Genomic DNA, 16,575 nt, shown 5'->3' on the forward strand with positions numbered 1-16,575 from the left:
CGTTTCGCTTGTGCTATTTCGCCTTTTATATCGCTCCTGCTTCGTCCATCTTTAATAATTCTCCTTCCCAAATAACAAAATTCTTCTACCTCCATAATCTTTTCTCCTCCTATTTTCACATTCATTGGTACATCTTTGTTATTTCTAATACATTTCATTACGTTTGTTTTGTATTTGTTTATTTTCACGCAATAGTTGTTGCGTAGGACTTCATCTATGCCGTACATTGTTTCTTCTAGATCCTTTTTACTCTCGGCTAGAATTACTATATCATCAGCAAATCGTAGCATCTTTATCTTTTCACCTTGTACTGTTACTCTGAATCTAAATTGTTCTTTAACATCACGAACTGCTAGTTCCATGTAAAGATTAAAAAGTAACGGGGACAGGGAACATCCTTATCGGACTCCCTTTCTTATTACGGCTTCTTTCTTATGTTCTTCAATTGTTACTGTTGCTGTTTGGTTCCTGTATATGCTAGCAATTGTTCTTCTATCCCTGTATTTGAACCATAATTTTTTTAAAATGCCGAACATTTTATTCCAGTCTACGTTATCGCATGCTTTTTCTAGGTCTATAAACGCCAAGTATGTTGGTTTGTTTTTCTTTAATCTTTCTTCTACTATTAATCTGAGGCCTAAAATTGCTTCCCTTGTCCCTATACCTTTCCTTAAACCAAATTGGTCTTCTCCTAACCCTTCTTCCACTCTCCTCTCAATTCTTCTGTATAGAATTCTAGTTAAGATTTTTGATGCATGACTAGGTAAACTAATTAGTTAAACTGTATTCTGTATTCTTCACATTTATCTACCCCTGCTTTCTTTGGTATCATGACTATAACGCTTTTTTTGATGTCTGACGGAACTTTTTCATAAATATTACACACCAGCTTGTATAATCTATCAATCGCTTCCTCACCTGCACTGCGCAGTAATTCTACAGGTATTCCGTCTATTCCAGGAGCCTTTCTGCCATTTAAATCTTTTAATGCTCTCTTAAATTCAGATCTCAGTATTGTTTCTCCCATTTCATCCTTCTCAACTTCCTCTTCTTCCTTTATAACACCAATTTTAGTACAATTTGTCTAATTGCTGTATTTTATAGTCAACAAGTGTGAAAATCTTTAAATAAAATATTTATTATTAAATGTGCAATCATTATGGCTATACTTAAAATAATTTATTCTGATACTTACTGTTATATTAGGCGATAAGCCGGTCAAAGTTATTTGTGAAATGTTATTTGAGGGAAGTGATAAAGTCGTGATATACTTGAAACCTTCATCTAATTCTAGTGGCAGTGATGATAAATAATTTTTTGCTAAATATAGCTCAGTATGATTAACATTTTTATATGATTTAGTGTACAATTGTAATATTCCAAGAAGAAAGTTTCGAGGGGAAAGTTTTTATCCTTAGTTCAGTGCAATCGATAATCAATCCTTCCTCTTGCGGGCGGTAGAAACATTTCCATTCTTTTGGACATTTAGTACTAGATTCGTTTATTATTTTGACTTAATTCACATGTTAGAAGTTTTGATGGCACCATATTCCAGTACAAACCTTCTAATTGCTTTGGTCCAGAACAAATTATTTAATTATAAATTAATTATAATTAATTATAACTGTATTCTGTATTCTTCACATTTATCTGCCCCTGCTTTCTTTGGTATCATGACTATAACGCTTTTTTTTATGTCTGACAGAACTTTTTCATAAATATTACATTTATTTGATTATTTGAAATGATATCAATCAAATAATAAGCTTCTGGTGTTAGAGTTCCCTCAAAAAACTTTTTAAGGTGATAATTTCTACTGTCACATAATAATGGATTTCCAATCAGATTAATTCTAGCACTATGATTTTCTAATGTTTTGTAATGGTGTGAAGTTGATGAATTCGATTCATATTGTGCAAGTGCCAGTAATTCCATCGGCTGAAGATCAATCACTGAAATATTGTTGTATGATAAATCAACTGTTACATAATTCATTGAGCGAAAATGAAGATCATTAGCCTAAAAAAAATTATAATTTAACGTAAATATGTTAATTTATAACAAAATAGTTTATTAATATTAAAATATGACATAGAAAGACGTTCAGTCAGAGAAATATATTTATAATAGTAGTGACAACCACAACCTTATGAACCACCAGATGGTAATTAACACAAGACTGTTAAATTGGAGCCATGAGAAAGCAAATAATGCCTTCTACAACACAGGAAGTATTTCAGTTCTCAAATCATCTTCATTAAATAGTACTGATGTTATAACAAGTTACTAATGTTTTATTCTTAACTATACATTTTATAATATTTGGCTAAGAACACATTATCCTGGTACGATAAGCGCTAATTACATTTTAAAGTGAGTTGTTGTTTTATTGAATAGTATTAAAATTGATAAATCGCTATTTAAATAAAAGATATTTACCAAAGCTATATTGCTTTCCCCACATCAACAACCAACTCTATGATCTTTTAAGGAAAAATAATACTTTTTATATTGCGCCTACTTGTGTGCTCACAGTTTATTGTTTTATCTAATTATCTATAAAGGATTATTTCTGTCGCTTAATTAGTAATGTCAATATTGCATTCAGTGTATATCTATTTTATTGCCAACTCTAATAAAAAATTCACTAGGTGATTCATAACTATCTCTGCTCATCTGTCATACCCTTATTCTTTAGCATTTTGATTTTATATTTTCTGTATACGCAGTTTATTGTTTAATCTGTTCTAAAAATTTTAAGTATTAAGTTTGTTTTATCTTTTGTAATACTTATTTAAACATTGACATCTGGATAATTTATCTTTTAATTTAATTCACTTTCTTAGTTAAAAAAAGAAGTAGGGTTATGTTTTTAACTGACCAAGGCTTAGCTTTACAGAAATTTAATAGTTTTAGCAGTATTTTTGGCATATTCAATTCCTTTATTCAGTTTATTGATAATGAAAACATCATTAATGTTATTTTTTTTATGGATATAGGCCTTTATTTATTTATAGAACTAGAATCTTTTTCGTTAATTAAATCATTAAAACAACTAAAATCTATCTTTACATTGTAACTTATTTTTCTGTTTACTGTTTAGAACTATCGTATGATCTAAATGCTCAGGTTGTAATTTAAAACAAGGTTATCTTATCTCTTTTAAACAAATAGTCTGCAAATGATCTTAAACTTATGTTGGCCTCAAAGTAATATTAACTTGTGATTTTTATCCCTGACTATTCTGTAGGATTTTATACTTATTTATTTTATTATTGTTATTTGGTAGATTTATATTCCTGTCACCGGATAAGATAAATTTTTTTTTTTAAGGCTGAGTAATAATGATTACAATTAAAAAACAAGAATTATTTTGACAATCGATTCAATCTGTAAAGCGGTTGAGTCAGAAAAAATATGAAAAATAAACTGCAGTTTTTTAATTTTATTACCTAACTCAGAAGATTTAAATTTTCTTCGATCTAAACTAAGGTTCTCCTCATAAAACTGTTATATTCAGTTTCTGTACTTAATGAATATAATTTTTTATCTGGATGGTGAGCTTCATTCAAATATTCATATTTCCAATAAAACAATTTTTTGATGTTCTTTTGTTAGAATAAAAAATGAAAAATCAAACGTTTTTCTTAGATTTTTTGAATCAAACAAATTGAACTTGGAATTTTCCTTAAGTTATATTGATTTTGATTCACCTTGTTTCTGAGTTGTCTACTACCTTCAGTTTCACTGTTACTATTCACTAACTAAATCATCAGTTTTATTTAAAAATTGGTCTCTTTTGTCATATGCTCTTTATGCATTTTTGTTTCATACCCTTTTTAGTTAATGAAAGATTTTGACTGAGAAGCCCAAAATATACCCTAGTAACCCGGTAATATTCTAATCTATAGTGGCCATAATAAACACCATATTAGGGAAACTGTTTAAACATTGGTCATAGGACTTTTCTCAAGTCTTTACCTTCTTTTATTCTGCTGGACTAAGTTGTCTGTTTTTAAACTGATTATGCATCTGATGTAAACAGGTGCATCTCTACTTTTTACTACTTGATTATTTTAATATCTGATTTAGGCATCTTCTGAAATATTCTTTTTGTTGAAGATATCTTTTGTTAGTTGATAGGCTTATTTTAATATTCTCATTCGCGCTTGATTGGCTTTTTTTATCTAAACCATGAATTTGGGTTATTTCTCCCATATATTTAAATTTGTTGAATTTATTGATTTTCCCATATTTTGTTATTTTGCAACTTTAGGGAATCTTGGATGGTTATGAATTCTGTCTTTTTGGTAAATGTTTTTAGCCGTAGTCTGCGATTAATTAGATTCTAATTTGAAGTCCTTTTGAAAGGATTTTGTATGTCATAGGTAAGAGGTTAATCCTTTTGTAGTTATTTACTTCTGTATCATTTTCATATTTGTGTAGTGGATGTATTAATGGAATTTTTTCGAGTTTTCCATATCTCTTTCTTAAGTTTTTTCTTTGCTGTTTGCATGATTCTTTTGTAATTCTGCTGCAATCAAGCCATCACCTGTTACCTTGTTTATTTTCTTGATGAGTTTGTCTATTTTTATTTCCTTATGTGTTTTTGATTTGTCAGTTCATATTGCTGAATTTTGGAATTGAAATCTTACCTTAGGTTCCTCGTAGTTTAATAGTTTTTCAAAGTACTTGCTAGAATTTTGTTGCTGTCTTTAGCATTTTTAACATTTAAATTTGGATGTTAATATTTAACAAAAGAAAGGTTTTTGTGATTTTCTCATGTAAAACCTTGCACATTAAAGTCGTCTAATAATAATAATAATATAACAGTCGCTGATCTGTTAATGTGTGTTGTAAGTCAATTAGAGTTGCAATTTATTTTTATTTTATAAATTATACAAATAATCATAAACATATTTAATTTGTAGCATTCATATTTTGTTTTGTATTACAGGATTTAGTACAACTGAAAGAGGAACCGCTAGATGTTATTAATGGTGATATTGAAAAAGATCCTTTAGCAATTGAAGAGACCAACTTGGTTAAATTAGAAAATTTTAAAGTTGAAAATGAAAGTGTCACCTTAAAAAAGGTAAAAACTAATTCAGTTTTTAAAAGAATAGTATAATATTGTGAATAAACTTACTTCTCAGATGGCTCAGCAGCTCAATATAAAAATCGTAAAAATTTTGTGAATTTAATGTATGATGAGGATGACTTTGGTCCAGGGGCAGAATGACATTCGTTTGCCACATCACATTAAAAAGTGCATTTGTTGGTTTTGGTGATAGTCTTAAAAGAAAAGATTAACATCAAAAGCAAGTTTACAACGCCCATAGCAAGATCAAGTAACAACAGTCACTCGGCTTTATTATTAGGCTTGGTCAAATATTAAAAATATGAATTTCATATTTGTTTCAAATGAAAAGTATTTAGCAAAACGATGGCAATCTAAGGTACTCAGAAGTTGCGTGCTTTTTTACCAGTCAGGAAAGGATATTTTAAAACAAAAATTATTTCCAGAAATGAAGAATATGAACAACTTAAAGTTTTGCACGAAAGAGAAGTTGGTTTTCCTCAAATTTATGATATAAAAGGTTTTGTCTTGTGCATTATAATGGTGCTTTGTGGTTAGTTTGTGTATTATCTAGAAAAGAATCAACAGAAGAAGCGGAAGTAAGTTTTCCTCACTTTCAAGGTCCATCTCCTTTTTATGTTTTTCCAGCACACAGTGATATTCTAATATTACCTCGACAGGAAATACTAACAGAAGTTAATCCGTAAACTGTTTCTGGACATAGATACACATTATCTGAAAAGGAAATTACTTGGGCAAATGAAAAACTTCATTTGGTATTTCAAATAACCAAATAAACACTTTTAAAATTTAACTCGATACTAGAATGTTCTTGGTATAATTTTTAAGTAGCAATAATTAAAAGCCAATGAAAATATCAGATTACATTTATTAAATCATTATAAAAAATTTAATTATTTAGAAGCATTACTTTGAAAAATTAATTGGTACGTTACCATTCTCTCTTTTTCTGATTAGGTTCTGGAATCGCTGCAAGATATTTCTTCAGATGATGATATATATGAATATAAATGGAGTTTAGTCTTGTACAGTCTCAGGTTGACCATTCCTGAGATAGGCAGTTAATTGTAACCCAATACCAATATCCTTAATCTAGTAAAATTCAAATCTGTATAAAAGTACATATCTGTACTCCCTTTACTAGAATTTGAACCTTAGAACTTTCTTTTAAACAGATTTGAATACTAGGTCATTAATAACTGTTTTCCTTTTGCGGTTTAGTTTCAAATATAACCAGACATCTTAGGAATGGTTGACCTGAGATTGTGCATGACTAAATTTCATTTACGTTCATACATATAATCCTCTGAAGTAATACGTTACATTCCAAAGACTAATTAGAAAAAGACAGTACATTAGCGTTATTCAATACATAAGTGCTGTTGATTTATTTTATGAAACTGTTGTTAAAATTAATATAAACTAAATATTATTTATTTAAAATAACTGCTACTGGAGTGAAACTGTTAATTTAAGAATTTATAAAACTTTAATTTGAAATTCTTACTGATTTGCCTTACTTTCTGTATACTGTGTAAGATTTTAAGATTGTCAAAATGTACAAATCACGAATGCCGTAACTGTAATTATTTAAAGATCTGCTTTATTATATTTTAATTATTAGTCATACAGATATTATTCATATTATTGTATCTCTTCTATTAGAAGAGATAAGTCTTGAGAATTATATTTTATACATAATTATGTTTTATACTTGTGTTTTTATGATCACTTAAAAATGTTTGAGATTTATTGTTTTATTGTTTATGTTTGAGATTGAAGATTATAAAGTAAAGTAAAATGTTAATGGCCAAATGATGAAGAGCTTGACAAACCACACAGTCAAACTCCTGGCCAGCATAGTTGTACAGTCCAAATATTCACCATGTTTTTTGTTTTTTTTTTTATGTAATATTCTTTTAAACAATTGATTGTTAAACTTTTTCACCCACCACCCACATTGAGAATCAAAACGTTTCTAGCTTAAAACTTACCATCTGTTAAAAATAATAATTGCAGTTCTCTTAAAAACAGCAACTGCAATTGTTTTTAAACGTGGCATATCCTATTTCTGAGTTGAATGTTACACTTTAAATGAGAGCAATTAAAATGCATATTTAATTGTATAGTTATATAACTATATATATATAGTTATATAACTATATATATAATAGTTATATAGTTATATAGTCATTCATTCTAATTTTTTCAGGAGAGCAGAAAAACCTTTGAAATTGAATTAACAGAATGTAATATAACAGTTATATCATAAATTTAATCTAAGATTTCTAATTACCTGTATTTAAGATAAATTCTTTTTTTCATCTATTACTTGCTTAGAAGATTTCTTACAATTCAAAAAACATGTAGGTTATGTCAAACAATGGTGATCGGCTACATAGGGCGTTTTGAACTTGGATGTTTTAGTTATAGTTGAAAAATATGCTTTGAAAAACAGCTGTCTGCCTAGAAACTTAATTTTGCCTGCTCTTTTCTTGAACTGAAACCTAATACAAGTGTTCATGATATTATTAGGTTTATATTATAAAATGTTTTTCTGAATTATTGAAATTACTAGGAAACAAAATAATTGTAGAGATAGAATGTAAAGACGTTACTTACAACAAAACACTTTCATTTTTTTAGATAACAGTACAAAAATACATTATAAGAGATATTTAATTGGTTAATTACCATTAGGTTTACAAACTAAAAATAAACTAATGAATAACTATTGCTTCATTAGTACACTGAAAATATAAAAACATTCTTAAAAATTAAAGACAAAAAAAATATAGTAACATTACAAGAGATATTTAATTAGTTTCTTATCCTACTGACTTGTATTATAACTAATCAGACTTTTATAAACAAAAAATTAAACTTTGTATTGAATTATTATAATAAGGTTTGCTAACTAAAAATAAAACTAATGAATAACTGTTGCTTCATTAGTATATTGTGAAAATATAAAAACGCTCTTAAAAGTTTAAAGTAACAGTTCTATACATTATAGTTTTACATAAATGTACAGTATAATATTATTTTATTAAAAATATTAATTTGTTGACACCTGTCTTTAAATTTCTTTTTACCTTAACATGTTCTATTGCGCTCCTCTTTTTCTGCATAACTGAATGAAAGACCATCATAGAAGGGCCAAAAATCTTTATCTTAACTTCTTTAAGCTCCTGGAGATTTTGATTTTTTTTTGTGTCACTCTCTCTCTCTCTCTCTCTCTCTCTCTCTCTCTCTCTCTCTCTCTCTCTCTCTCTCTCTCTCTCTCTCTCTCTCTCTCTCTGACAGGTTATCTCTCTCTTAGAGAGATCAGGTTCAAACCTACTAAACGTTAGTTGCTTTTATACGGATTTAAAAACTAAACCATGCATACTGATATGCTTTGGTGGCACCTTATTTCTCAGGAATGGTAGGCCTGAGTACATAATTACACATTGTTTACGCATCATGCTGATCCAATTGGACCATGGTGACGTTACTTTGTTGTTCATTTTATTACAACTCGCACATTAAGAAAATAAAACTCATATTTGTAATAGTTAAAACTCATATTTGTAATAGTTTTTGTAAATTCCATAGATAGTAAATTGGTATAAAAAAATGTTCAACAAGATTCAACAAGAAAAAGATCAACAAGATTTTTCATTTCCTGGCATATTTCTGTCTTAATTCTTTGATTTTATTTTTTTAATTATGGTTTTTAATCCCTTTTTGTTCTTTATTTTAGTGCAAAACCATGTTATTATGCCCTTTATTTTTCACTAAACCTTTGTTATTTCACCCATTTATTTTTTAGTTCACATTTTGGTTTGAAATAATGAAATTCCACAAAAACTAATTTAAGTACTTTTATTATTATTCAGTTTAATGACGAAAATTATATAATTAACTAACTGGACGTGATGTTGACTGAAATATGTGAATATACATCTGCTGTGTATGTAGCAAATGTTATTTTAACTGACAGTGGTGTTGAAGAGGCCATTTGCCGAATTAATTCTTTGATGGGCCCAGAATATATTCATCCTCTTTTAGTGAAGAAATACTCTGCCATATGGTGTGGTTTTTAACTAAGGTGTGTACCACAGAAGTGCTAATTTGTAAGAATTAAAAATATATCATGCAGTATGAGGTGTTTTTATTTTAATTATTATAAATTTATTATCATTGTATTATTTATATCTTATAAGATATTATATTAATTATATATTATATTAATTTTAATATATAATTATATATTATAAATAATATTTTCTTTGTTTTTTTATATATATATATATATATATACACACACACACACACACACTTCATAATCTACAGGATGTCCAGACTAAAAGTATCCAAAAGTACATGTTAATAACTTTCTTCTTTTTTTTTTTACTAAACTTAGCAACTCGTCATGTTCTAATGTAGGCTAGTCAACTTCAGGGTATGCACTTTTTTTAGCTGGTCAGATGCCTAGACAATAATCTAACTCTTGCTAGGTGTTTGGGAGCATCTGCGGCATTATTAGACCAAACACCTTTAACATTTTTTGTGTTAAATCATTAAAATCTCAATATTTTCTTTGGTATAATTTATAATAAAACCCCAAGCAAAAACATCCAGAGAAGTGATATCTGAGAGTGACATCTTTCTATTTTAAGATACTTTAAGTTATAAGGAAAAATGTAACCATAACAGATTTTTAATGAGAGTACTAAAAGTTATTTCTAAAGAATCTTGAAACAAATTTTGCTTATAGGTCAATACCTTAAGCACATAACATAATTAGGGAAAAAATTAATTATTACATATTTCGTACGGTATCATTAATGGTTTTCGTAAATAATCAATGAAAATGATAGCTAAATTTAGTGCATCCTAACCTTAACCCACCGGGTTGGTCTAGTGGTGAACGCGTCTTCCCAAATCAGCTGATTTGGAAGCCAAGAGTTCCAGCGTTCAAGTCCTAGTAAAGCCAGCTATTTTTACACGGATTTGAATACTAGATCGTGGATACCGGTGTTCTTTGGTGGTTGGGTTTCAATTAACCACACATCTCAGGAATGGTCGAACTGAGAATGTACAAGACTATATTTCATTTACACTCATACATATCATCCTCATTCATCCTCTAAAGTATTATCTAAACAGTAGTTACCGGAGGCTAAACAGGAAAAAGAAAGAAAGTGGCCATGCAGTTGGACTTCCTCGTCTGATCGAATATCTGGAGAAGTGTTTTCCAGGAACATAACTGCATAACTGAATGGAAGATCATCATAGAAGGGCCAAAAATCTTTATAAAACTTTTTTAAGCTCTTGCAGATTTTGATTTTTTTTTTGTGTCGCTCTCTCTCTCTCTCTGAGAGAGAGGTTATCTCTCTCTTAGAGAGATCAGGTTCAAACCTACTAAACGTTAGTTGCTTTTTTACGGAACACAAATGGTGAGTAGATGGTTATGTTAATATTGGCAATGTTTAACATTGTCTTTGAAATTATGTTTTAAATTATATTAAAAATTACTATGTAAAGGCAATCATTATTTCAAAAAAATGTTTTTCAATGTTTATTCATTGTAATGAAATGTTTTTAAATGAAATTCTTTTCTTGAAGATGCTTTTACAGATAAGATATTGCACAGGAAGATACAACTCTGAATGAGTTACAACTCTGAATGTACTATATTGTTTGTTTTGAAGAAGCCACTGTAGTTATAATTTCAAGTCATAAGAGTTCTTGAGAAAATTGTTGAATTTTTGATAAAGTTATTTTCATCCTAATCTGGATGAAATTATAAAGCTAATCTGTCTTAAAATCTTTTATTTTGATGTTCCTGATAAATTTTGTAATTAGTCATTCAATTAGGGTGGTTCAGTGTATAAATGTGTGAATCCTATTGTCAATGCAAATAAGATGTGAACTAATAAATAAAAAAAAAAACGTGCAGATTCAATAGCTAAGGGTGTCATTACATATTGATTCAGTTTTGTTTCTGATAAGCTAGAGTACATTTCAAAAGTTAGAAACATATCTTATTGCTATTTTATTTTAGTCCTTTTATTGCTATTACCTTGCTTACGTTACTACTTGCTTTATTATCTTGCTATTTATTGCTTACTTTATTGCTGTTATCTAGTTTTCTTGAAAGATTAGTTTTCTGAAAGATTTCATCAGAAATTACTTCTGTGGAAATATTTAATAATTTGAGATTTTACATTTTTTTAACTAGCTTATTTGGTTTTCCTTTTTTAAAAAAAAGTTAAATATTTGTTTCATTAATTTATTTTCATCCATTCCAGTCAAGTGACCATAAAATTAGTTCTTTTTCTAATTGTATGACTTTTCAAAATTTTGGTAAAATTCTTCAGATTTGCTTAATTTAGCAGTCTTATTTTGAGTTTTGGCCGTAAAGTTACAATTATTAGATTTCCCTAAGAAATTTTGTAAGATGAAAGCCACTTTGATTTTTTGTGTTCTGGCTTTTATTTTTTTCAAAAAATGTTCAGCATAATTATTTTGCTTTAAATTTTTAACTCTTGATTGATTCTTATTCTGAAATTTTCACTTTTTGGATTCTACTTTTATTATTGGAATCCATTATATAAAATTTGTAGCCTAATTTTGTTTGCACATTTTTCTAGTTCTTGATTTTAATTTTCTCTATCTAAAGTCTTTTACCAAAGTTATCAGATCATCAGCTAATGGTAAAACATTTACATTTAAATATTAAGATGTTAACCCCCCCCCCCCCATTTTTATTAAGTATTTTTATTTTCCTATTATATTCTGCAATTAATTTTTCCAGAGCACAATCGAGTAATATTGTAAGACCATCCTCTTGTCTCATTGTAGTTTTTATTTAAAAGGTTATTTTGATGGGTTACCATACTTTAACTTCTACTGCTATAGCGCTAGACAGGGTAGTAAAAAGCAACAAGAACACATGAAATAGATTTACATTATCAAATAAAATATAATACTGCTTACTAAGAAGTTAAACATTTTTACAACTTATATTGCCAATGTCTATCTACGTTTTAACCATTACTTTAATCTGGCATTATAGTATTAGTTAACCCATTATAGCACATTAACGTAACTGTAACATAATAAATAATAATTATTATAATCGCCAATCAGCTGTCACTGATCACCGATTACAAATCCTGTTAATTGGATACACAATATAATACTGCCTATTACGCTGTACATCATCCCTACTGTAATCTTCACACAAATTCTTATTTAAGTCCAACATTCAATATTATATCAGTTGGGTTTAAGGAAACACTTGCTGTTATGATTACATTTACTATTTGATCATAAAATTTGATTTGTGACCTCAAAAAGCAGCAACAGCACATGTATTCTTCAGGTCTTAAGTGAAGCGTGTAATTAGAAAGGAAAGCTGGAAGGATGTACGAGTAAAGTGTTATTAGAAGTGGATTTGCAGGTTTGTTTCTAATGTTATAGAATATATATTGTTATATTAACATAATGGAAAAATTAACATTATTTGTACCTCCCTTAAGGTGGTACACAGTTACTTTGTACTAATTATAAATTGAAGGTGGGTTCAAGGATAGGATTTTTTTAAGGCAGACAGTTTTTGAAAAACAAAGTTTTAACAGTTCATTGGTGTATCTCAATTTTTACACTGCTCAAAAACGAGTGTAATGTATTTAGAATGTGTGTATATATATATATATATATATATATATATATATATGTATATGTATATATGTGTGTTTGTATGTTTGTTCCAATGTAGCTGCACAACAGTTGAACCAATTTAGAAGTATGACTAAGTTGGATTCCTTATTTTACTGGGAGTGTCCTAGGCTATATATATATATATATGTATAAAAATTATACAATATACAAAATTGTCATCCACACTATATTATAGATTATATAACAACATTATAGATATTATAGATTGACAACATTATAAGTATACAGTTTAGTAAGAAGTCAATGCCACAATGCCAGACAGTGCTTCCATCTCATCAAATGCAAAATAGAAAATCCACTCTTAAGTTAAATTTAAAATAAGGTTACAGGTACTTCCTACACTACCCAGCAGGCAGTTAAAGAACCTAGGTATTACCTAGGTTTATAGTTCTCCACTATCTTTCGGTAGGTAATTCCCTAATTTTTTATTGTTTTTTAGCTGCCATAATTCACACCTCTATTATTTTTCTTATGTTGGCAATGCAATCTATAATTGAATTTCAAATTAACTAGGACAAAGTAGATTTGGTTTAGAAGATAGAGTGGAAAAAACTTCCTTAAATTTAATAAACCATCAACCCAAGTATGTAATAAAATTCACCTGATATTTCACTTCAGTTGCATTTATATAAGCACAGTCACCATTATGGTGTATTCATGTAACTAATAAGCCGAAACTAGATGAAAAATTAAAAATTTGATATTTTATTTTAAAGCGTTATGAACTAATTTACTGACATAAGCCTAAATTATCCAGATCACTTGCATTACAGTTTGCAACTTATCAAGATTGTTATGAATATACTAGAGCAGTATCATACCCAATATAAATCAGCTGGTCATATAATAACCATATGTTTACTAGTAGCTTTAAAGTGGTTGTCAAAAAAAATTGTCTCGTTATTTTAGATCTCGTATATCTATTACATAAAGATGAAAAGGGGTTTTGTTTGTTCGGGATAAACAAAAAACCACTTGATCAAACGCAACCAGATTTTTACCCATGTTTCTTGGGCAAAACTGAGAAGGTTTTTTGATGTATTTCATTTAAAAAAATCTCTGAAGAACCAACTGATCGATTGCTTTCACATTTTCAGGATACATTCGTATTACACCAGGGAAGGTTTTAAGCCACAGACCGAGGCTCTTGCTCCCTTGAACATTAATAATTGTATTATTTTTTCACCCCCAAGGAGCGTGAAGTTGTAAATTAAAGATATTCTTTACGGAAAAAAAAAGATTAATTCTTTTACTTCATTATTATGGCAAAGAAATAAGTTATGAATTTTTCTGTCAAAAGTGTGTGTACTTTAGTTACTTTAGCTATTGTTATTCTAACCCACCGGGGGTCGGTCTAGTGGTTAACTCTTCAGCTGATTTGGAAGTCGATCTTTCTAACGTTCAAATTCTAGTAAAGGCAGTTACTGTTATACGGATTTGAATACTAGACCGTGTATACCGGTGTTCTTGTGTTTCAATTAACCACAATTCTCAGGAATGGTCGACCTGAGACTGTACAAGACTACACTTCAAACCCATCATCCTGTGAAGTGTTATGGTTCCGAAGCTAAACAGAAAAAGCAAAGTTAAAAGCTACTGTTATTCTGTCTTTTTCTAGTTTCTTTTTCAGGTTTCTATATTTTTTTGTTATTTATCAGTATATAGGTCTGAATATTTGTTATTTATCAGTATTATTCTCACACTAATGAGGATAATGAACAGTGCGCATGTCCAGGGGAGCGTAGCCTTCTAGGTAGACGGGAATGGCGACCGAATTTAACTCTTTGGGTGTTCAAGGCGCCGTCTGTAACACAGGAATGGCGAGCGCTGCGGCCCTGGGAGACCCTGACTTGGGTGGAAGTTTTACCTTGGCCTTGGGGGTCCAGGTTCCGACTAGTCTTTAATAAATTACTGAATTATTTGAAAGATCTTCATATAAATTTATATGAATAAAATTAAACGTTTTTTATCCACAAATATTGCTGTTGTACAAACAGCAATTGTTAAAATCTAATTGAATTATAATAAAAAAAAAAAAATAAAGAACCTTAATTTTCTTCATCTTAAAATAAAATAACTTAACATTAAATGGAATAATAGTTTTTCTCGAATGATTTTTATTAATATCTCATATTGCAATATTTTATATTTATATATATTTTCATTCTTCAATTATTTTTTTAACTCTTTGCCAGTGGATTAAATATATTTTAATAATAATTTTTCCATATAAAAAGCTTAATTTGTGACTGTAGACTCATCCTCAAAGATTCAAATATTGTATCGTTTTTATTTTTGCAAGTAGCAAAATATTAATGAACAAGTTTGTTGTTAAATAAAGAATTTTTGCTCAGGAAATGGAAACTGAGAGTTTTGTACTTCAAGATTCATAATAGCATAACAAAGACATATACAAACAATCTATAAAGAACCTCAAATGCCTTTATCAGGCATGATGGGTAAAATTGCATTTACTTGTGTAATATAAATGTTGTTATAATGATACTGCAAATTAGTAATCATGGTCTGCAATCCAATGGATATAACAAAGGTAGCCAAACATCTGAATTTATGTTGTTGTAAATTCCATTAATTTAAATAAATTATTACATGAATTTTATGCAAATCTATCATTTATTCCATTGAATGAATTATTCAATTTTTATTATTATTATTTTCTGTGAAGTAAATAACTAAGTCAAGTAACTTACTTACTTACTAAGTAAGTAAATAAGTAAAGTAACTTACTTTTGCCTTGTCAATAAAGCACATTTTATTTTATTTTTTTCAATAGCAGTGGTCTATATAAGTTATTTGTAAATCTATGCCTATTGTGTATCACCTTACACTAAAAATAGTTAAATGAAAGAAAATATTTATCGGCTGAGTTATCTCAAAAATCCAAACTGAACAAATTACTATATTACAAAAATAAAAATCTCTTAATCCAGCTTTAGATAATGAAGTAAATTTCATATTGTGTGTATTTAAAATAAAATAAACGTGCTAAACGGATGACGATTGAATGGAGGAGAGTTTTAAACAATAGTGAAACTCCATACGCAACAGACTCAGAATTTAAGAACACACAGGAGGCTTCATAAATCCTACAGAGTTGGCAGCCAATATGTAAAGTGATTAAGCTGTTTACTGCTGCAGTAAAAAGAACTACAGATTTTTACAAGATGCAGTTTTTTTAAGATATAAATAACTATTACTAATTATATTTAATTTTTTCATTTGTAGATGGCTTGGTTAAAAGAAGAAGGATTTGGAGGTATCATGGTTTGGTCTGTAGTTACGGAAGACTTCAGAGGGTCTCGTGGAACAGGAAAATTCCCTTTAATGAATGCAATGGGACAAGAATTAGATGGTTACACAGTAAAATCGGAATATGATGGTCCTTAGGAAACTTCTAATCCTGTTGGTGGTGTTGGTTATACAACTAAAGATCGTAAGTTCTTTACCAAAAATAAAATAATAAATTATACTGTATACATTCTGTATAACGATAACCAATTTTTAATTTGCTAGTTTAATTTACTTACTTAATGTAAGAATTATCTTATTGTTCCAAGCTGTAGTTTTAAAATTAGTTTAACTGTGGAGTAGAATAGAAATATTATTTGATAGATTTTTTTGTGAATTTTGAGTATCCAAATAACCTTTACTTTTTTTTTATCATATCATATCCATATCTCTATTCTTTACGTATTAAACAGCTACCTGAAAACAAATTT

General features: G+C 28.7%; 1 protein-coding gene across 1 annotated transcript in view; it reads left to right on the forward strand.

Moving 5' to 3' along the window:
• The window catches only part of LOC142333621 (endochitinase-like), a 66,739-nt gene that overhangs the window by 46,514 nt on the left and 3,650 nt on the right, over positions 1 to 16,575 (forward strand). Inside the window, exons 3-4 of the mRNA XM_075380960.1 lie at positions 4,958 to 5,095; positions 16,082 to 16,289. Of these exons, the coding sequence (XP_075237075.1) occupies positions 4,958 to 5,095; positions 16,082 to 16,243 (300 nt within the window). The 3' untranslated portion in view covers positions 16,244 to 16,289. The remainder of the gene's footprint in view (positions 1 to 4,957; positions 5,096 to 16,081; positions 16,290 to 16,575) is intronic.

This window comes from Lycorma delicatula, chromosome 13, assembly GCF_047948215.1.
Source record: "Lycorma delicatula isolate Av1 chromosome 13, ASM4794821v1, whole genome shotgun sequence".
Taxonomy (NCBI): Eukaryota; Metazoa; Arthropoda; class Insecta; order Hemiptera; family Fulgoridae; genus Lycorma; species Lycorma delicatula.